Here is a 23299-nt window from a genome sequence, read left to right on the forward strand (position 1 = left end):
TCCGTCTGTGGTAAGAGAGTGTAGGGATTGCTGATTTGAGTTGAGGGTATTTAAATCCAATTGTAGTATTAATGGTATAATGATATGACCATGGGATAACCGAGGTCCTGGTTGAATGAGGATTATAGTTAAAGACGGTGGGGTTTAGGAATATTAAATCTAAAGTGTGGCCACTTTAGAGAGCAGAAATTCATTGTTGCCAGTCAAAAGCATGCATGGAGTTTAAGAAATGTTCAGTTGGGAGAAATAAAGGTATGGTGTCAACAGGCAAATTGAAATCACCTAAGATAATGGTTCACTCTGGGTGGGGCAAGGCAATTGTGAGGTACTCAATTAATGGATAGAAACAAATGTAAACAGATGAAAGAGAAAAGTGCTTGTAAAAGAAATCAATCACTATACAAACTTTGAATTACCAATACAATTTGCAAATTAGATTTGTGCATATGTTCCAAAAATTAAAAAAAAAATAATAATAACCACTATCATCTTCTTTTTGAATTTCCTATAGTTGGTTTCTATTTTTCTCTGTGGTGCAACAACAAAAATATGTGATTGAATTTGTAGGAGTAGCTCATCCTTCTGTGCCAGATCCTGAAAAAATGCAGCTGAGTCTCTGTTTCTTCCTTTTTGCAAATCATTGTTACTGCACCACAGTTGTAAACAAACGGCAGACCTTCTCATTCTATCAACCCTGATGGCTATCCCTTTAATACAGCAAGTGCACAAAATCACTAACCAAACGTTTCTAGACAGCTGAAATGGCTAGCAGCAGCAACAACCAAGAAAGAAAGTTTTGGGTCACCATCTTGTTTCAAAGTAACCTGCATTAGCAGGACAGAATACACAGGCAGCTGGAGTAGAAAGAGAAGCAGTGGGGATGGGAAATTATTCTACAAGATCTGAAATCCATTATGAATTCAAAATACCAGTTAGATGAAAAATTGCCACGTTAATGCCAAATATAAGTATTAGGGATGTGCAGACCAAAAGTTTAAGTTCATAATCACGTGACGCCGCGTCACGCCGACGTCACGTGATTCCCCTCGGGTTCGCTCCCGGACCCCTCGTTGGGCCCAAAAGGCACTTTTGGCCAGCTTGGGGGGGTCAGGAGGCCCCCCCAAGCTGGCCAAAAGTTCCTTTTGGGCCCAACGAGGGGTCCGGGAGCGGAACCGCGATGGACCACGTGACGTCGGCGTCACATCGGAGTGACGCCGACGTCACGTGATTCCCCACGCGTCCGCTCCCGGACCCTCACGGAATTTTTGGCCAGCTTGGGGAGTTTTGGTAAGTCTTGGGGGGGGGGGCGGGGATTAAGGAGGGTGAGGGGTTTAAATTTTTATTTAGATCAACAATCGCGATTTCCAACGTATTCAACATAGCTATGTTGAATAAGTTGGAAATCCGATCGTTTACGTCTCATCATTTTTTTAAGTTAAAAAAAAAAATAAGTTGCGTTTTCCATTTAAGTTCAAAACGAATGCACACCCCTAATAAGTATAGCAAATGCTTAATTCAAAAACTGCATTTTTGTGGCTACTAGATGTGCCAGTGCATCATTTGGATGCACACCATGGGGACAAGGTTAACTGCGCTGTGCTGTGTTACAGACTCAGCAATGCCTTCAAAGAGTCCATTTTTCATTCAAACGTAAAGCATGGCACCACAGGCCCTGTGTAAATGCTGGGCCCATCCATTCAGAGGCACCATGAGTTTTATAGATGATATAATTGCAGCCACACATCCTTCATCTGGGACTTTTTTTTTTTTTTTTTTTTTTTAAATACTCAGGACTGAATTTTCCTGATGTACACCACTCAATTTACTTGCTTTGCATCAGTAATGTAAATACTGATGTATTCTGATAACTGGGGCCTTTGTAATATTTTGATATATTTTTGAAGCGTCTTGGTGCACCTAGAACATATTGGGGTAGATTTTCAAACAAGCGTGCGGGCGTACATGTGCATGCGCTACCTTGCACACACAGACACGCACAAGTTATAAAATCGGGGGTCGGCGCACGCAAGGGGGTGCACACTAGTGCACCTTGCATTCGCTGACGGCCGCGGGCTTCTCCCGTTCTCTTCTCCCTAACCTAACCTTCCGACCCCTTCCCCTATCCTTTCCCCCTAGCCCTACTCTAACCCCCCCAAAGATTTTTGTCAAACCTTTTGTGCCTGCCTGGAGGCAGGTGCAGGTTTTGCACGCCAGCAGCCTGCCAGCAAGAAATCCTCCGACACAGCTGCAAATGGCCGCTGTGTCCGAGGCCTCTGGCCCCACCCCACCCCAGACCATCCCACCCTGCCCACGCCTCGCCCCCGGACCGCCCCTTTTTGCAAGCCCCAGGACTTACACGCATCCCAGGGCTTTATGTGTGTCACCGGGCCCTTTTGAAAATAGGCCCGGCGCGTGTAACCTTTTCAAAATCTGCCCCATTACCATTTCTGCAATCACTCTGTTATGAATATTTATTTTATGTATTCATATTTATTAATCACTTCATACCTGAAGTGATATACAAACAGCAAAATACAATGGGAATGATTTTTAAAAGCATTTATATTCTAAAAACTGGATTTTACACGTGTAACTGTACTTTATCCACATTAAGTGGATTTTGAAAATTGCTACAATATATGCTATTGAATTATCATAGCTTGTACTCTTGTTAAGTGCACTTAACACAGGTAAATTACTTTTGAAAATTGTTACAATAGTTTGTTACATTTATATATATAACTCCTTTGAAAATTCACCTGGATATGTGCAACAGCAAAATACAATAACATTTATGTAATCATTTTATATTTTGCTACCTTTAACATATTGTTGCCATTCATAATATCAAACATAAAAAATATAAATTCCATTATTAACAAAATAACACATTTCCCAACTCCCAAAACCTCAAATAGCCACCTAGCCTCAAACCAGCTAAACACTCACTACCCCATCTGAAAATCAGCATGAAATAACCAAACTGTGGTCGAATTTCTGAAATGTTCATAATTCTTAATACTCTGGAGAAAGTTCTCCAGAATATTAAAGTTCTTAATATTCTCCAGAAAGTTTATTCCAAATCGTGTGGCAATTACCGAAAAGGTAATTCCCCCTAGTCCTCTGAAGATGTGCTTCCTTTAATGAAGGCACAAAGTAACCTTTCCTATGAGGAATATAACACCCAAGGAAGAACCACTAAGAATTTTAAAGCTGAGCACAATAATATTACTTGCACCCTAAATTCAACTGGTAACCAATGTACTTTGTCACATGCTCCTTATAAACTTGTTCCAACCAGAATCTTAGTTGCTGTATTTTGAGATAGCTGTAGCCTTTTTATAGCAACTTCTAAGAGCCCCATAGGCACAGCAGTACAATAGTCCAGCCAAGATGTAATCAATGCATGGACAACTAAAGCCAAATTCTTAGGGGACAGAAATGATCTCAACTGTCAAATCAATCAAGGATTCCCAAATATCCCTTTTGTCATAACAGAAATATGGGTCTGAAAGGATAAATCCAAGTCAAACATCAGAAATAAGTTGTTGGCCTTTCATTACCAACTGAAAACCAATGATAAGGCTTTAGGTTCCACTCTAAGTGCCATAGATTTACCTACATTCAGTTTCATCTTATTCCTGTATAAGTAACATGCTACTGCCTCCAGGCCCTTGTTCAATTTTTCCAGCTCTATCCAATTATGAGTAATAGGGTAGAAGATCTAGATATCATCTGCAAAATGTGAAATCTCAGCCCTCTGATCTTAGAATATTACACAAGGGACCATAGAAAGGTTTAACAAATAAATAGAGAATATGGAGTCCTCCAGAATGCCACACTCCAAAATCCATGGCAAAGATCATACATGTCCTGAGATCACTTGCTGAGAATGGTTAAAAAGAAATGAAGTAAACCATCGTAAAGCCTTCCCAGCAATCCCAACCATTCTCAACTGTGATAGCAGTAGCTTATGATTACCTGTATCAAAGGCCGCCTTTAAATCTAAAAAGATCATCAATACATTATGATCCTACTCTAACTCCCTATAGGTGTTATCCAACAAAGCTGTCAAAACTTTCTCAGTACGCATTGCCTTATGGAAGCCTAACTGGCAGTGATTGTAAAGCCATCACTTTTTCTAACACCTTACTCAAAAAGGGCAGGTTGGAAACCAGTCTAAAATTATCTTTAACTACTACTGGTAGGATAGGGAATGATTTTGCATTGATTCAAATTGCCCTGTGATGATTTGCACCATTTAGCCAATTAAACTTGTGGGGTAGGGAGGGATAGCTATGGCAATTTCGGCTTCATTTATAGTGTTTGCATTTTTAGATCACACAAAATACACAACACAATACAAGGAAATTACTCTACATGAGCCCTTCCTTGAAGTCGTTACATTCTAAACTATTGTAAATGTGATTAAAAGGACAATGAAGACAGAGGCAAGGAAAGTAGCTTGAATAAGGTTGCAAAGTTATATAAGTTGGGTAGGATCAGATGGGGGTTCTAACCACAAGAAGAAGTTCTCCATGTTCCCTGGCCTTCATTGCTTACCACTTGATCAGAACTACACAGTACTGTATGTGCATATCAAATTTCGGAAAAAGTTGCTTTGTGTACAAGGACCTCAGCTTTGGAACCTTTTGCCTGAAAAGCCTAAGGTAGAACTTTCACTTCTAAAATCTAGGAAGCTGGTAAAAGCGTTTTTATTTCAGCAAACATTTGACACCTAAATCTAAGCAGCCATGCCTACAGTCACCCCTATAATGAGATTGGTTTCCTAAATGTGCATTCCTTACGTTTGTGTGGGTGGTTTTATTTAGCTTTAATCTTTTTTTTTTTTTTTAGTTTTAAGAGTCTTTGTTATTATCTGTTATATATTTATGATTTTATTATTTTAATAATATGATCTTAAGGTTTTGTCTTAAGGTGTCTGTTTGCTATTTGGTGTTTTTATTTTGTTTTTAACTTTATGTACATTTATTGTTAAATGTTATTCTTGATGTTAACTTGTAAACCACTTAGAAATTATTGATTTGCGATATAGAAAAATTGAAATCAAAATAAATAAATCTATTATAAAAGCAATATTCACATTAAAGATAAATAAAGCATAGTGCTAAACAATCATGAAATACAACAACAGGTAAGGAAAACTGCCCGTAAGTGATTAGCTTTACATAGTGTATGGTTTTATAGGTACATTATTTGAGTTCTGTATCATTCAGGAAAACTCAAAATTATTTATCCTAATCCATGGTAGAAAGAAAGAAAGAAACATAAATAGAACAAAGAGGAAGATAACAGCTTTCCTATAATTGCTGATATTATGGGTTTCTTTTTCGTTTTTTTGGATGCCAGGTGACATTTTGCTGAATGTAAATGGTATTGATTTGACTGGTATGAGCCGTGGTGAAGCAGTAGCCCTGTTGAAAAATACAACCTCATCTGTAGTGCTCAAAGCTTTAGAAATGAAAGAATGTGAGCTCCAGGGAGATGTGACCAACAGCTCCAATCAAAACAGCTCAGACGACAGCGAGTGGTCACCAGCCTGGGCCATGTGGCTGAAGCTTCCTCGGTAAGTTCAGAGAGGACAGCCTTGTACTCCAAATGAGTGGGAGGAAGATTTATGTTTCTTGGACTGCGCTTTCCTTTGAGCTGATTCATGGCACTGACTTGTCTTAATTAAATCCAGGCTTGGTCAGGAACTTTACTCTAAATTCCAACCCCCTTTGTAACAAACACACACACACACATTTATGTGTGTGAGTGTTTGTTTGGATGCATTTGCACACTTAGATCTGCTTATAAAAAGAAAGAGGATCATGCATAGTCCTGTTCTGAAGGCCATGCCTGGCAGTGTGGGAATAAAGAAACAGCTTGCTTGAATCTTTCCAAATTTAGTCCTGAAATCTTAGATCGTTGGGACCACCCTGCACCTCTCTGCAGCTCCCAAACTGGATAGGCCACGTGTAAGCTAAATACAGCTAACTGTTTAATTTTGCACAGATGTTAATGCATGCTGCAACAGAGCTGCTAGTGTTTTTTTTTTTTTTTTTTAGAATCACTTTATACCCTAAAAGTAAATTACAAATCACAGGAAGCAGCTGTGTGATTATTCAGAGCCTGGGCTGCCATTTTTTAAATTATATTTTCCTCCCTATGAGTTCATGTTTACAGCATATTCCTGCGAATGATACCAGTTGAATCTTTTTCCTAGAGACTGAACAAGTCACCACTATAATTCATGCACTTCGTTATTGGTCAGGTAGGATTACCTCAATATGGATTGAGTAGTTAGTTCAAAACATATCAGTTAAAATTCTCCTTGGTCTTAGAGATAGTGACTATGTTTCACCTCTTCTGATTGGACCACATTGGCTACCAAATGATGACTGGAGCAGGTTTAAGATTTTGATGCTAATATTTAAAGCCATGAACAATCAAGGTCCTTCATATTTAGGAGCATGTTTGATGCCCTATGAACTCTCACAACCTTAGTGCTCCTCTCAAGATGACTATCTGGCCATCCCTGATTTTAAAACACTTCATTTTCAGAGAGCTAGGAATTATATTCTTTCATTAATGGGACAATTATTTTGTAATCAGTTACCACTTTCCCTTTGACATGAATGGATCTTTTAGAAAAAAAGTAAAAACATGGTTGTTTATTAAGGTGTACGGATGATTTAGCCTTTTAGTTTGATAGTCTGAGATTTTGCTGCTGTTGTGTAATTAATTGTAGTGTTTGTTGTGTTACATGGCAGGAGTAGGGAGGATGTGAGGGGAGGATTTTCATTATGTATTTTATTTTAATTATTTGGATTTGTTTATCCGCTTATTGAAAACATTCAAAGGAGTTAGAAATCATAAAATATACATATGAAACATTCCTACCCTCATCACAACCTACTGATCCACTCCTACAATAGCAGCAAATAAAGCAATACTATTCAAAACCAATACTCTTTAAATAGAGAAGTTTATTGTATCTAACAAGCCCTCATCCCAGCTCACTCATCTACCAATCAATTCAATCCAACTCATCATAAAACTCTATAATTATAACCAGGGATGGTAACGCGGATGCACAGGGGTGCACATTTGCTGGCTGACGCCCAGGGATGCAGCTGGTTTATAACATGCATGAGCATACGCGAGCACATGAACTTTTAAGGGTACGTGCGCCTAAGCACACAAATACCGCTTCTACTGCGTAAGTAGGGGGGATTTTAAAAGCCACATGTGCCGACACCATTGGCCGTTTTCCAAGTTTGTTCCCAATTCACCTAGTTAAGGGATAGGACTTCCAAACCCCCCCCCCCCCCCCCCCAGATTTAACAGCCTCCCTTCCTCCCTGTTAGCCCCGAGCCTTAAAACCCTGCTGACCTGCCTAGATTTTTTTATTTTATTACTTACTCGCCATCCATAGCAGAAGTAAAGTTCCGCGGCGGGGGACCACAGCGTGTGCGTGTATGCATTTGCACGCTGGTTTCAATGTGAAATCCAGGAACACCGGTGCCCTGCCCAGATCACACCCACACCACACCCCTTTTTGGGGAAAACATTTGAGTGTGAAGCGGGATTTTACATGCATATCCGGGTGTCTTTTAAAATCTGCTTGGCGCATGCCGGCCCAACATATTTGCATATCTCCCAGTTTTGGCACACATTGGGATTTTAAATTTCACCTTAAAGGTTCTTAAAATCCTAACCAGTATTAGCCAAAAATTAATGGATTCTAGAAAAGTAACAGCTAGCATACAATAAATATCCTATATCTGATATACCTGGTCAAAACGCCAGGATTTAATCTTTTCTCCTGAATCAGAGGAGGGCTACCAAAATGATAAGGGGAATGGAACAGCTCCCCTATTAGGAAAGACTAAAGAGGTTAGGACTTTTCAGCTTGGAGAAGAGACGGCTAAGGAGGGGATATGATAAGGATGTTTAAAATCATGAGAGGTCTAGAACAGGTTAATGTGAATCAGTTATTTACTCTTTCGGATAATAGAAAGACTAGGAGGCACTCCATGAAGTTAGCATGTGGCACATTTGAAACTAATCGGAGAAAGTTCTTTTTTACTCAACGCACAATTAAACTCTGGAATTTGTTGCCAGAGGATGTGGTTAGTGCAGTTAGTGTAGCTGTGTTTAAAAAAGGATTGGATAAGTTCTTGGAGGAGAAGTCCATTACCTGCTATTAAGTTAACTTACAGGCCGATACAGTAAGGAGCGGTAGGAAGAGCTGCGTTAGTGCCGGGCGCACCCGCGTTTGCCGCACGCACAGTCCGGCTCACCTACCGCTCGATACTGTATTAAAACCGCATGCAAATTCAAGCCGCGTCCAACACGCGTCCTACGCGCGCCCATGAAGCGCAATCCATTTTACTGTATAGGCGCTTTCCATTTTACTGTCATTTCAAATAACAGGCACCAGGAAGTGGATCCCAACTTTAACCAAAGAAAACCTAAAAACCTAAAATCCTCTCCTCCCGAAGCGACTCGACATGTAAAATATGTGAATAAGTGTAACCAACTTACTTTTTGCTTCTTTTTCAGCCCTTTCAGCCTTCTCTGCCGTCCTCCGGAGGGGGCAGCCGGCGGGGGCAGCCGGCAGCGAAAGCGGCTTCCAGCGGCCCCCGCCGGCAAAGATGGACGAACGCATGCCCGTAGTGCACAGGCGCTCAAACCAGCGAAAGCACATGGACGTGCGTGCGTGACGTACGCCGTGACGTCACGCACGCACGTTCATGTGCTTTCATTGGCTTGAGTGCCCGTCAATTTCGGCGCTCTAGCCAGCGAAGCGCATGACGTCACGGCCAGCACGCACGCCCATCCATGTGCTTTCAGTGGCTTGAGCGCCCGTGCACTACGGGCCTGCGTTTGTCCGTCTTCGCCGGCGGGGGCCACTGGAAGCCGCTTTTGCCACCTGCTGCCCCCTCCGGAGCACGGCAGAGAAGGCTGAAAGGGCTGAAAAAGAAGCAAAAAGTAAGTTGGTTACACTTATTCACATATTTTACATGTCGAGTCGCTTCGGGAGGAGGGGATTTTAGGTTTTACATATTTTACATGTCGAGTCGCTTCGGGAGGAGGGGATTTTAGGTTTTACATATTTTACATGTCGAGTCGCTTCGGGAGGAGGGGATTTTAGGTTTTACATATTTTACATGTCCAGTCGCTTTGGGAAGAGGGGATTTTAGGTTTTTAGGTTTTCTTTTGGGAGAAAGTTTGCCGTCTACCCTTACCCCTGCCTCTAACGCAGGGGTAGGGGTAGGCGGTAAATTAGCAGGTTAAACGCGCGGCTAAACTGCAGGTTAAAAAGGCGATAGTCGGGGCGCGCGTTACTGAATGGGGGGGAATAGCTAATCCGATCGTTTACATCTCATATACATGCCGTGGGTGGAAAGGGGTACCTGTTGATTTAAAGAAGTGGTAAGGATGGGTTAAAAGGGATAGTGAATCGCGGGTTGGGCTAACGCGGCAAAATTGTGAGTAGAAAGCGGGTTAGAAGCAGGGTAACCGCGGACGCACTTTACTGTATCGGCCTGTTAGAGATTAGAGAATAGCCACTGCCATTAGCAATGGAAACATGGAATAGACTTAGTTTTTGGGTACTTGCCAGGTTCTTATGGCCTGGATTGGCCACTGTTGGAAACAGGATGCTGGGCTTGATTGACCCTTGGTCTGACCCAGGTTGGCATTTTCTTATGTTCTTAATCATGAGAAGATTCAAAATGGTTTTATAATTTGAAGCATTCTATTATACTATTTTAAAGTGTTACATGCATTATTTATTTTTATTGTTTTAAATTGCTCCGGGCTTTACTGGAAAAGCAGTATATACATTTAAATAAATTAAACTAAATGAAATTTTTTCTTAGTCAAAAGCATCTGCTACTAACATTCCAACTGATCAACCTCCCCTAGATTATTATGATGAAGATTTATTAGTTGCATTTTTGAATGATTGTTTGCCCAAGGTGGGGTACAATAGTTTAATTCAATGAGGTGCTACAACTTGGATGTATAATGAGGATATAAGTACATACAACTTGGATATATAATATAGAAATAAGTACAGTATCATGGATAGGTAGGTAAGAGAGAAATAACATGCTACAGTATAAATAGGCAATTATTTGAAACATAGAAACTTGATAGCAGAAAAAGACTGTATGGCCTATCTAGTCTGCCCATCTGTCCAACTAATTTAGCTTTTCAACTCTATTGCTCCCTGATGTTCCTACTTAAAGTCCTCTTCAGTAGGTTTGCTAGTCTGTGATGGAAGATGCTGTGCCCCTTCTTCAACAGATGGACCCCACATCTGCTCAGCAGTCTTTGAAAAATCTCCCATGATGCATGAAGCCAAAATGCTCTCAACACCATCCATGCAGCAAATCATTCATCTCCAGAATGCAAGCTTCCCTGCCTGGGCCTTTATCCTTGACTGGGAGGATGAAGGAGAACACCAGAATACCACCTGTACCCCTATCTGCTTTATTCTTTCTCCCAGAAACCTGACATCACTTTTGATATGATCTGTCTGGTACTTAGCAGTAGCATTTGTGCCAACATGGATGAGCAGCATCGTATAGTAGTCAGTAGGTCTGAGGATTTTCAGTAATATCTCTATAGTGTCTTGGATTTTGATACCCAGCAGACAGCACACTCTCTGGGACAAAATATCTGGTTGGCAGATTGATGCCTTCATACCTCTCAAAAGCGAGTCCCCAACCACCACTACCCTGCCTCCTATGTACATTGATGGTTGAGCCCATAGCTTAGCATGTTTCAGTCCCTCCTCATCCTGGGATGTTCTCCCCTCTTCCACTTCCAGGGCTGCATACCGAGTCTTCAGCTCAAGGGAAGTCAGTCATGTGTAGGGTCTAGAAGCTGTAGTAATCTAGGTCCTGCTATCTTCTCTTGATCCAGTTTCACCTTCCCCTCTTCTTGAAATTTCCTTCTTTCATGTCTGGATAAGCTTTCAGCAATGTACTCCTCATTCTCCCAGGTGCTTCTCAATCTCACCACTTCTCTGATTTACACCACCTGTTTTCTGAGGGAGTCAATCTGCAGATATCTTTTACATTGAACTGGTCCTCACTGTAGATTAGGACATCTGTCTGGAAAGCAGAAGTGATGACAGAAGCAACAGTTTTCACGATACAGCCATTCTCAGTTGTTGGGAGCTTCTGGTACCTGTTGAAAAAATTGAGAAAGACCTGCCAAAATCCCTGCCTTTCTCTCAACTGTCCTGCAAGTAAAATTAGCTAGCCTGTGGAATCTAACTTTCTCCTCTACACTCAGAATCCCTGCTTGTGGTCCTGTTTGCTTGCTTACATGATGCTTGGAAGTATGAAGTGTCTTATCTTATTCTTTCAGACTACAAAATGTATTATTTATAAATCTATGGAGTATGTAGTTTTGTTTTGTTCCCTTTGTAGACTTTTATTGCTGAGGGTATAAAAATAAACTAAAGCCACTAGAAATTATTATTATCACAAAGTTCAAATACAATGCTACCAATTAAGCTCAGAAGTAATTTATTTAATTTATTCTATTTGCAGAAGACTCAAAATGACCTAAATCACTTGCTATCCTTCCCCTTCCTGCTTCCAAACTGTACTTTTCTGCAATAGATGACTAGTAATTTATCCTACTCTATGATCTTAATCTGTTTACCTATATTCTCTAATACAGGGGTTCTCAAACCAGTCCTCAGAACACACCTAGTCAGTCAGGTTTTCAGGATATCCACAAAGAATATGCATGTCTCAATATGCATGTCTCAATTGTATGCAAATTTACCTCATGAATATTCATTGTGGATATCTTGTAAACCTGACTGACAAGGTGTGCCCTGAGGACTGGATTGAAAGGCACTGCTCAAATAGACCTATTTCTTATTTTGGTTAAGGTTAATTTACACTTATTTGTCCAAAGTCCATAAGCCTGATATGTGAGGTCTGGCATCAACGGGATAAGAATAAATAAATGTTGACATTAGTATGTGATTAGGAGAATCAGTATTTTTTGTATGGGTTTAGGGGTGTATGCGGGGAGTTATGTGATTGTCTGTAGGGAATGCAGGGGGTCATGTGAAGGCTTGTTTGAACAGCCAGGTTTTCAATTTCTTCTTGAAGTTTTGGTTCAAGCCTAAGTTCTTGTGGCATGGTGTTCCATAATGTGGGGCCGGCAAGAGATAGAGCTCGTTCTCGTGTTGCGGTGAAGTGAGTAAGTTTGGGTGTGGAAATAGGTAGGGTTCCGTTAAGGGCTGATCTTGTGTTTCTATATGGGCTCTGGAATTGGAAAGCGGAGTTGAGCCAGAGTATGTCTTGTTGTGAAGAGTCTTGTGTATGAGTGCTAGACTCTTATATCATATTCTGAAATGGATCGGCAGCCAGTGGAGGTCTTTTAGGAAGGGGGTAATGTGTTCATTTTTACGGGTGTTTGTAAGGATTCTGGCGGTGGCATTTTGTAGCATTTGTAGGGGTTTGGGTGGCTGCAGGGAGTCCTAGTAGTATGGCATTGCTGTAGTCTATTTTGGAGAGGATTAGGCCTTGGAGAACTGTTCTGAAATCATTGTGGTGCAGGAGGGGTCTTAACTTTTTAAGAATGTGTAATTTGTAATAGCAGTCTTTCATTGTTGTGTTAATGAATTTTTTGAGGCTTAGTTTGCTATCTTGGATGATACCTAGGTTTCTAACAGATTGAGTAATGGGGTGTTTGGCTTGAATGGAAGTTATGTCCGCTACAATTTTGTCGTTTAGTTTGTGGCAAAGTATTAGGAGCTCGGTTTTTGTAGTGTTTAGTGCTAACTTCAGTTGCGTGAGTAGCTGGTTGATGGTGGTTAGGTGTGAATCCCATGGTTGGAGTGTTTTAGATATGGATTCGGTGATGGGGATTAGAATTTGTACATCATCAGCGTAAATGAAGTATGTGAGTTCTAGGTCGTTTAGTAGTTTGCATAAGGAGAGCATGTATATATTGAAAAGGGTGGAGGATAGGGAAGAGCCTTGAGGTACGCCTTGTGCGAGATTGATGGGATTGGATTCACTGTTTCCAATTTTAATTTTGTAGTGTCTGTTTTCTAGGTATGATTCAAACCAGTGAAGGGTTTTGCCATTTAGGCCAATTTCTCTTAATCTGTTGAATATAATCTTGTGGCTGATGGAGTCAAAGGCTGAGGAGATATCTAGCATCACTAGGAGGTAGGATTGACCTTTGTCTAGACCGAAGAGAATTGCATCAGAGAATGAGATTAGTAGTGTTTCTGTACTGAAGAACTTGCGAAACCGAATTGTGAAGGGTATAGAATTTTGTGTTTTTCTAGGTGTGTTGTAAGTTGCTGATTTACTACGTATTTTTTCAAGAAGTTTGACAAGGAAAAAGAGACTGGAAATGGGATGAAAACTGGCTGGTTCAGAAGAGTCTAGTTGGGGATTTTATTTTTAGAAGAGGTTTAACAATGGCACTTTTTAACAAGTCGGGAACATTTCCATGGGTTAGGGATGTGTTTATGATGTCGGCAACTGGTTTGGCTATTATGTTTGGAATAGCTTGTAGTGATTTTATGGGGATAGCGTCTGCTGGGTGGGAAGAGGGGTTTATTTTTCTAATGAGAGTTTCTATTTCTAGGGAGGAGATATTTTCGAATTTATTAAAGGAGGTGTGCGTGTGTTTGATGGTGGTAGTTCTGACTGAGATGGTTCGGGGGAAACATGACGTAAGGTTTGCAATTTTGTCTTTGAAAAAGAAGGCAATCTTGTTGCATGTGGCTTTGCAGTTGTTGTCGGAAATTGCTGGGGAGGCTGTCTTTGTTAGGTCTGCTATGTATGAGAAGAGGGCTTTAGGGTTGAACTGGAAGTCATGAATTTTCTTTGCGAAATAGTCACGTTTTGTTTTGAGGATTGTGGTTCTGTAAATGTGTAGTGTGTTTCTATAAGGGGTTAGAAGGCTGAAGGCGCAGTTGCTCCTCCATTTTTTTTCTATTTTTCTGAGAGTGCGTTTCATGTTTTTTAGTTCAAGTGTGTACCATGTGTTTTTGTTATGCTGGGAGGGGTTTATTTCCTTGGTGATTAGAGGGCAGTGCTCATTGACTATATTGTTTGTGATGTATTTCCACGAGGAGAGAGCAGAATCGGTGATGGTAAGATCTAGGTTTTTTAATGCAGCTAGCAGCACCTCGATTAGGTCGCCAGATTTGCAAATTTTTCTGAATTGGATAGTAGATGTGTTATAGGGTGTGAGGCTGTTGGTTTTGTTAATGGCAAAGTTTGCATGAATGAGGGTGTGATCAGATCATGGGACAGGTGTAGATGTGGTCTGGTTTGAATTTTGTATGTGAAACTTTATGAAAATAAGGTCTAAGGAGTGACCTGCCTTGTGTGTAGGTAGGTTTATGATTTGTTTGAAACCCATGGCTGTTAGGGTGGTTAATATGGCTTTGCAGTTGGGGGATAGGGGAAAGGAGGTGCAGGTTAAAGTTGCCGAGGATGATGACAGGGGGATTCAATGTCAAAGTTTTCCATGATGAATTCAGTTAGAGGGGAGGCATTTCGTTCTAGCAGTCCTGGGGGGTGTAAACCAGAACAATTTGAAGATGATTTAAAGAAGGCTATTTCAAATTGGGGTTCTGAGTGTATGGTTTGAAGTTTCAATCCGAGTTCTTTCTTTGAGGCTAGGAGTAGGCCACCTCCTTTTCTGTTGTTCCTCGGATTGTCATAGAGGTTAATAGGTAGCTGGTTGATTAGGTCTGTGTCTGTTTGTTTGAGCCATGTTTCTTTGATGGCACAAATGTCAGGCTTATTGTCTGTTAGTATGTCGTTTAAGATTGGGATTGTTTGTTGGGTTTTTTTTTTATTTTACAAGAGATTGAGCATTGAAAAGTATCAGTGAGAAAAATGTGAGGCCGAGCATTTGGGTCATGGGGGATATTAGAATTGGGATTAATAAACGGGTGAATGGCTTCTTGAGGGGTTTTTGTGGCCATGAGATTGAGGTTTGCTCTTGAGGGTTTGCTTTGATTCCATGATGGGATGTCCTACAAGGGATGAAGGATGGGGGTGGTAGTTGGATGTGGTCTCGGGGTTTATTGTTTGCGAGAGGAGGAGTGGAGGAGTATGAGGAGATGGGATCCAAAGGGGGTTGAGCTTGCTCTGTGGGATATAGTTTGTAGCTAAAGTGTTAGGGAGGGGGAGGGGTGGGTCGCTCTGGGAGGCAATTTCTTTTATGCTAAAAAAGGGTTTATATGGATCTGGCAGGGTTTAGGGAGATCGGGGAAGCGTGGTATAGATATGAGGAGAAGGTAACGGGAGTGAGGGGGGTGGAAGGAAGAGTGAAGGGAGAGTTCTGCAGGCAGGGGAAAAAGAGAGGAGGGAGTTAGGGTCTAAGCTAGTGTGAACAGTATAAAGGGAAAGAATGGGGCTTCATAAAGGGCACCCTAAGGGGCAGGCCACTTTGTTGTACTCCTTTGGCACGGGGCACCTACGGCTCACCATCGCGGCTTAAACAGGATCTGTCCCTCGGCGTATCTGCGATGAGGTAGGTGGGTGGAGCTTCAGCTGGTGAAGGCAGGCTGGTGGGGTCCAAGAGCAGGCCTGGTTGTCTCCGCATGGTCGGGAGGTGAGTCGCGGCCGGTCCATGGCCTTCAATGGTCTCCGGGGAGGTCTGCTTCGGGCAGGGTGCGCGCGAGAAAGGGCTGGCTTGGCTCACCGTTGCGGCTTAAACAGGATCTGTCCCTCGGCGTGCCTGAGATGAGGTAGGTGGGCGGAGCTTCGGCTGGTGAGGGTAGACCGATACGGTGGGGTCCGAGAGCGGGCCTGGTCATCTCCGCGTGGTCGGGAGGTGAGTTGCGGCTGGTCCATGGCCTTCGATGGTCTCTGGGGAGGTCTGCTATGGGCAGGGTGCACGCGAGAAAGGCCTGGCTTGGCTCACCATCGCAACTTAAACAGGATCTGTCCCTCGCCGTGTCTGAGATGAGGTAGGTGGGCGGAGCTTCGGCTGGTGAGGGCAGGCTGATATGGTGGGGTCCGAGAACGGGCCTGGTCATCATTTTCATGCGTAAAATATACACATATATAGGTAGTAAAAGTACACACGTTCAATGCATTGATATATGTTGTTTCAATGCATTGCATGTATTTGTGCCTAGTTTACATACACCCATATGTTACAGGGTAGAGATATGCATATACCGCAGCTTATAAAATGCTAGCATAGATCTGCTCACAGCCATATATGCTAATATATGCCACAGCATGCATATGTTTGAAAGTTATCCTCCCTTTGTCTTCGTTGCCAAGACTACTAACAATGGTGCCAAACTTTGATTCTAGTTTTTAAGAGAAATGCATACCTGTCCACTGGAAATTGGACTGAAACTGCCAACTCATTTCACAAACACTATTGTAATGTGAGGAAAGATGATTATTTAGATCTTTGTCTTATGATGCAAACACTTCTGCAACATCATAAGTTTCTTGAAGGGACAGTTAATCTGTTTCATTAAAAAAATAACTGATAATTTTTTTTAAATTAGCAAGTAAAAAAACACTCTGAACCCAATGATATCATGGCATTCACACTTTACAAAGAAAAAATAAACGTAATAAATAGCTTGCAACCTGAATTTTTTCTTCTTGATTTTTATTTACAATAAAAATAGTCCAACTTTTTTGTTTTTATTTATGCCAAAATGCAACTACAAAATTGGCAAATAGCTAGATATATTTTTCAAACTATTAGGCAGCTAAGGAGGAGAGGAACAAGATGGGTCTTCCCATGATCATATTGTAGAAAACTGAAGCAATATGAATCTTAGTGGAAAAGGCATGGAATAAACATTAAGTCTCAGATAATTATTGTAGAGCTTCCATGATTAAAACTGGCAATCACATTGACAGTGCCAGCAAACAGTAGATGCATCATAATAATGCTTCATCAACAATTAAACTAATTTAACCATAAACACTTTTTTCTACATTTTTCTACAGGTATTTGTATAGTTCTAAAGAAGTCATTTTACGAAGGAATACAGCTGGAAGTCTAGGGTTCAGCATTGTAGGAGGTTATGAAGAATGTAGTGGGAGTAAACCATTCTTCATTAAATCTATTGTTGAGGGAACACCAGCCTACAACGATGGACGAATAAGGTAATAAAGGCAGCTTTCATGGGCATGGCTTTGTCTGACACAGTGTCTGGATATGTAGTATTGTGCAGCTGATAATAAAGTAGGGAATTATTTATAAAAGGGTGTGTGGTTATCAGAATGGATATGCATATCTTGGCTGCATTGTGAGGCACAAGATTGATAGCAAAAGGGTCAAATTTCAAAAGGTTTAGGTACCCTAGTTTAGGATTTAGGAACTCAAGTTGTCCCCTTTCAAAAACGAAAAGGACTGAGTGCCTAAATTTAAGAGACTAAAAATTACATGCCTATGGTGGCAGATTTGTGGTAAAAGCAAGTTAGGCACTTAGCAAAGATTGTCAGCAATAGGCACTAAAATTTAGGTGAATTTTCAACTGAAAATTTAGAAATGTAAGACTGGAAATCTTCCTAAATTGGGGCATCTTTTTTGGGGGGTGGAGGGGGGGAAATTGACCCAATCCAGATATATTCCATGCATTAAAAAGTGGAAGGAAGGCCAAATGACTACCAGCATGGTTAAAAATTGAGGTGAAAGAGGCTATTTTAGCCAAAAGAACTTTCAAAAATTGATAAAAAGGATCCATCTGAAGAAAATAGGAAAAAGCATAATTAAGAACTGGCAAGTTAGACATAAAACAATGATAAAGCAGGCTAAAAGAGAATTTGAAAAGAAGCTAGCCATAGAGGCAAAATATCATAACAGAGAGAAAGAGAGTGAGAGAAAAACTCTTTATAAGGCTTTCATACTAGACAATGACTAGTTGACTATAGGAGGGCCAGCTAGAATCTTGAGGTGAAGTTTTGGAGGTGGTCTAGGTTTAAGGGGCCAGTTTTACATGCACAGTGAGATGTACAAACAGCATGTGAAGATTTGACATGATTTGGAATGAGGAAAGTCAGACTAAGATGAGAATACTTCAATGTTTCCTTGCCCTAGCTTGATAGTACCCTGGTAGAGAGTCTATCAATCTAGGGGAAACTGGTAATTGCATTGGCGTGCATATCGAATAAAATCCCCCTACTTACACTATAGAGCCAGCATTTGCATGCACAAGCATGTTTCCATACAAAATTTCATGCACATGCGTGCGCGTTCAGCCGATTTTAAATCATACATGCATATGCTATAAAATGGCCATATCAATTTGTGCTAGTCACCATAAGTGCATACATGTATGCCCATGCGGCTGTTTAAAAGTTACCATTCCCGGGAAGAGTAACTCAAATTATAGCTATACAATGCAAGGTTTCACATTAGGAGTCACCATTCAAATAATCTAGGTATTGAAATCTTCTGCTCAGTGTGCAGCAGCAGCCAAAAAAAGCAAATAGAATGCTAGGAATTATTAGGAAAGGAATGGAGAATAAAACAGAGAATATCATTATGCTTCTGTATTGCTCCATGGTGTGACATTTCTTGAATATTGTGTACAGTTCTGGCCACCATATCTCAAAAAAGATATAGCAGAATTAGAAAAGATATAGAGAAGGGTGACCAAAATAATAAAAGGGATAGAAAGATTCCCCACACAGGAAAGGCTAAAGAGATTAGGACTCTTCACCTTGGAAAATAGATGGCTGAGAAGAGATATGAAAGAAGTTTATAAAATAATGAGTAAAATGGAATGAGTAAACGTTAATCAGTTTACTCTTTCAAAAAGTACAAAGACACACAATAAAATTACTAGGTTTAAAACTAATAAGAGAAAATATTTTTTTACTCAACGAAGCCTGGATCGCTCATTGTGACCTCTGGAGTCCTCTCCCGGAGGCTGCTGGGTAGAATAAGCAGATGAGCCTTCCATTCCTCTTCAACAGCAAAGGGTGTGGGGCATCTGGAAGTTTGGGCTGGAGTTCGAAGCCTGGAACACTTGCTGTGACCTCTGAATCCTCTCCCAGGGGGGCTGCTGGGTAGAATATACAGATGAACCTTCCAGTCCTCTTCCACGGCAAGGGGTGCGGGGCCTCTGGAAGCTGGGGCTGTGGAGTTCAAAACTTGGATCGCTCACTGTGACCTCTGAAGTCCTCTCCCGGGGGCTGCTGAGTAGAATATGCAGATGAGCCTTCCATCTGTGACCCCACTCTGATGTGCAGTCCTAGTACAGATGGGGCCATAAAATTATTTGTACTCTTCGAGGCATGAATCCAGGCTAGCGGTACTACTTTCCTTACTTCCCAGGATGTAGGTTTGATAGACTTGGGAATGAAAGGAGTCCTCTTGGCTCCCAGAGCTGGCTAATTCTCTCTCCCTGACTTCCTTTGGTGATGCAATAATTAAGGTAACGGTGTGAGCTGGGATGCCAAATAAAGATTGAAGTCACTGTGTTAGTATCCAAAAATAATTCTTTACTGATGACAATTAGGAAAATGGCATACCTCTTGATGCACAGTAGCCTCAGTATGTCGTCTGGTTACAATTTCTTCCTCAATCTGTGCAGGAATGTCTGGTGCCAAACCAGGGGAAATCCTACTCTCCAGGGCATGGAAAAATAGGGTCCCCAAATGGGCAAGGCATCCTTTGTATGGGAAACCACCCTCTCCAACTGGAAAAGATATAAAGTTACTGTCTCTGCATAAGAGATAAAACTTTATTTCTCCCCAAAGTCTGAAGAATCACCGGATGGGTGTCCTTTTGAATGTTAGGCTTTGCCTTTACTCACTGTTAGATGATTCAAACCTTCTTTGTTCTTATGCAGTCCTTTGTGCTTTTATTTGACTCCCTGATGGGGGAGATCTCCTGGAGCAGGACTTTCTGGGCTCATTCAGGCAGGAAGTGCAGTCAAAACTTCCCTCTGGGTGGTGAACTTAATCTTCTCAAAAACTGAAGATAACACCGGGGTTCTCCTTACAGCAGGTCACTACCACTTCTGGGGTAGGTCTTCCCTAACCTGCACAATCCCAGTCAAAATAGGGCATTTTTCAACTTGCTCAAATTGCCTCACACTTCACGTATACTTTTCATCAATGGACATTGCACCAATTTTCAAAGTGAAAGCAGGTATGTTCTTTCAGTCTGAAAACTGCCTATAGAACAAGTACCTGCAGAGATTTGCAGATAATTTTTGTGCCCAAAACTGTATGCATAATCCCCCCCCCCCCCCCCCCCCCCCCCCCCGATCTAACTCTGCCCCAGGAATATTTCCTCATCAATTTGGTAACATTTGCACCTTAAGGAAAATAAATAAATATATAAATATAACTACTCATGCATTTTAACCAGCAAATAGGGTGGACAATGTTCAGGCAGGCAATTTACATGGGTAACTCACTTTGAAAATGGCCTTCAGTTTGATTGCACATAATAAAGCTTTCCAAAGCTCAAACAGAAAACACTTCCAGAGGACAAAGCCTATAGCAGACAAGCTTAAGAAAAACATCTTATGTAAGGCATTATGATTTAATCAGTGGAACCTATCTCAAGTAATCTAACATTTTTCCTGATTTAAAAAATAACATCCCCTTGACTTTAATTTAATAGTTGATAAAAATGATTTTGTTGAATTGTATGGAGGTTCTCTCATATAAGTATATTATTAAAACCGTGTATACCAAACCAATGACATGCTATATCTCGTGGGTCTGCAACAATAATGTATGATTGCTCAAAAACACAATGCAAAATGTGATGTTGGATAAAATACAGACTGTATCAGATTTAAATGGTCACATCAGCATAACAGATATCTGTCCATGATTGTCTAAAGATGGCCCTAGTAATGTCAGTAGTAAAATGCCTGTATTTGACATGAAGCAAAAGATTTCATCTTCCCTACAGATGTGCTAGATTTCAATTAAACAGGCTTAGAACATAGCTCCCTAGTTTTGATTTGCTTTTTTCTGTTGACATATTATTTTTCTTTTTCTCTTAAAAAATCTCTCTCTGTTTTACATTCTAGATGTGGGGATATTCTGCTTGCTGTGAATGGCAAGAGCACATCAGGCATGACGCACTACTATTTAGTAAAGATGCTGAAAGAACTGAAAGGAAGAGTTGCACTCACTATTGTGTCCTGGCCTGGCTCTTTTCTATAAAGGTGCAAGTCATAAGAAGAGACTAATAAAGTGAAATTACTTACCTGTAATACTCTGATTCACAAGCTCAGTGAAGGCATGTATGTGTACCACATGATTCTCATCACATGTATTGTTGGAGGAACTATTGGAGAGCCTTCCAGAAAAAAAAAGTCTTGAGCAAATCCAGTAAGAGACCCACACAACAGTGGATCAACTGTCACCCAGGCTTATCCCTTTCTGTTTTTACTAGTCATTAATGAACAACATTCAAAAGAGGCATACATATGGGACTAAACTAGCTAAGAATGTTCAAATAAAAAGAGGTAGTCAACATCAATGCTGATGAGGGCAGAAAAAACAATGTTTTGTTTTGCCATTTTGGGGGGATTTCAATGTAAGGGAATGCCAAACGTGAAACAAAAGACACAAAAGACAACCCTAAGGCACTAGGATAGTGAGAGATGTGCTCTACTCTGACTTGGTAGCACTGTTAGACTAAGGGCCTTATTTACTAAACTTTTATTCCCATAGATAGAATGGGGAAAAAGCCTTATTAAAACAAGGGTTGGCAACTCCCAGCATGGTTAACAGTAGTTGAATGTGTCACTCTGATTTCAGAATAAGCCACCTTTATGAAGAAGCAGAGTGTTCCAACCACAGGGCCAAGAAGCCTTCAAGTTGCCAGGAACAGCTTTCCTAATTTCCAGCTACTTCTTTCTCAAGATCAAAACCCAAATCAGGTTTCTTGGGGTGTGGGTTGTTGCCCCAGCATCAGACTCATCCCTTCAGTACCTCAGCTTTCCCTGTGCTATAAATTTAGCCCAGTGACCAAAGCACTGACATGTTTCCGTGAGCAGTCCCTAGTTCAAAACCCCTCCAGCTTCCAGACCTAACCTCCTACAGATGACTGAGCATCAATGGGTCCCATTTAAGAGGGGTATCATAGAAAGTATATCTTGTGGATCAAAACTCCATAGGTTTCTCTAGAGTATATAAACTGCAGGCAAGCAAATCAGACTATTTACATACAACAATGAGCAGGTTGGGTTGGGCCCCCATCACGTGTGGGGTGAGGGGTATTCTGAACCTGATAGGGTTAGGTCTGCTTCAGCTGAATCCATTTCTTCAAATTCCCTTTCATTGTAGTCTGCAGAATCCAGGCTGGGAATTTCCATCACTGGTGCCCTGCATCTCGCAGTACTAGAAGGGTGGGGATCTGTGGCTTGGTCTACAAAAGCAGTGTCCATAAAGAGTACAAGTTCTCCAGTCTCAGTTTCAAAAATCAAGTTTTCCTTTCCTAGCTCAGTCAAAATTCATCACCTGCCTCGTAGATAATATAGCTAAATATTTGGTATAGGCTCTCTCTGATCTTCTTTTTATATGGGGTATCCCCAATATAGAGGGCTCAGGCAGGTTGACAGTGGGGTCACGTAAGTCAGTGGTATCCCCAACCAGTTCCTCCGATATCTGAGTTCTGACAACATCTCATTTTCACATTGCTCTTGTTGGTTCTGCAGTCTCTTGGTCGCCTGGTCCCTCTATTTCTGCTTTTTTTCATCCAGATCCCTCCAAATAGATCAAATTTCTTTATCTAATCCACATTGATAGTCGTCTTCCCCTCTTTTGTTTAATGTTCAGCCCTTTCATTATCCACTGAGTTATGTTGGGAGGAGAATTACTTAAGATTTAGAAAAAAAAAAAAACCTGAAAGCTTTGTTTTTTAAACAGACATATGGGTACATTTAAATTTTGTTGTATATATATATATGTTTTGTATTATAAATATGTTTGTTTTGTCAGTTATTGAATTATGAATGATTTATCTGTAATCTAATGTGATCAATTTATATTGGAATTTTAGCAGAATATAAGAATATGTAAATAAATAAAATTTGGCATAAATGATTGCAGCCAACCCTCTTGGTTTCTCCATGTCATTCCACTCTTGTCAAAGTGGATGGGACCAAGTATCCCCAACTGTCAAAGGCCCTTCAGTATAGTGTGCCTTTGTGATGCTTTGGGTCGTTGCGTCCCCTTCTTGTGGCCTACTTGACTACTTTCAGAGGCACACTGTGATGTGATGCCCTGGGCTCCTGCAATATTGACCCAGATTTTAGTATCAC

General features: G+C 41.0%; 1 protein-coding gene across 4 annotated transcripts in view; it reads left to right on the forward strand.

Annotated features, from left to right (window-relative positions):
- The window catches only part of LNX1 (ligand of numb-protein X 1), a 261445-nt gene extending 238414 nt beyond the window's left edge, over positions 1 to 23031 (forward strand). For all 4 annotated transcript variants that reach the window (XM_029587604.1, XM_029587612.1, XM_029587615.1 and 1 more), the window contains 3 exons: positions 5371 to 5587; positions 17007 to 17165; positions 21059 to 23031. In XM_029587604.1, the coding sequence (XP_029443464.1) occupies positions 5371 to 5587; positions 17007 to 17165; positions 21059 to 21194 (512 nt within the window). In that variant the 3' untranslated portion in view covers positions 21195 to 23031. The remainder of the gene's footprint in view (positions 1 to 5370; positions 5588 to 17006; positions 17166 to 21058) is intronic.
- Positions 23032 to 23299: the final 268 nt, after the last annotated feature.

The sequence above is a fragment of the Rhinatrema bivittatum genome, chromosome 1, assembly GCF_901001135.1.
Source record: "Rhinatrema bivittatum chromosome 1, aRhiBiv1.1, whole genome shotgun sequence".
NCBI lineage: Eukaryota > Metazoa > Chordata > Amphibia > Gymnophiona > Rhinatrematidae > Rhinatrema > Rhinatrema bivittatum.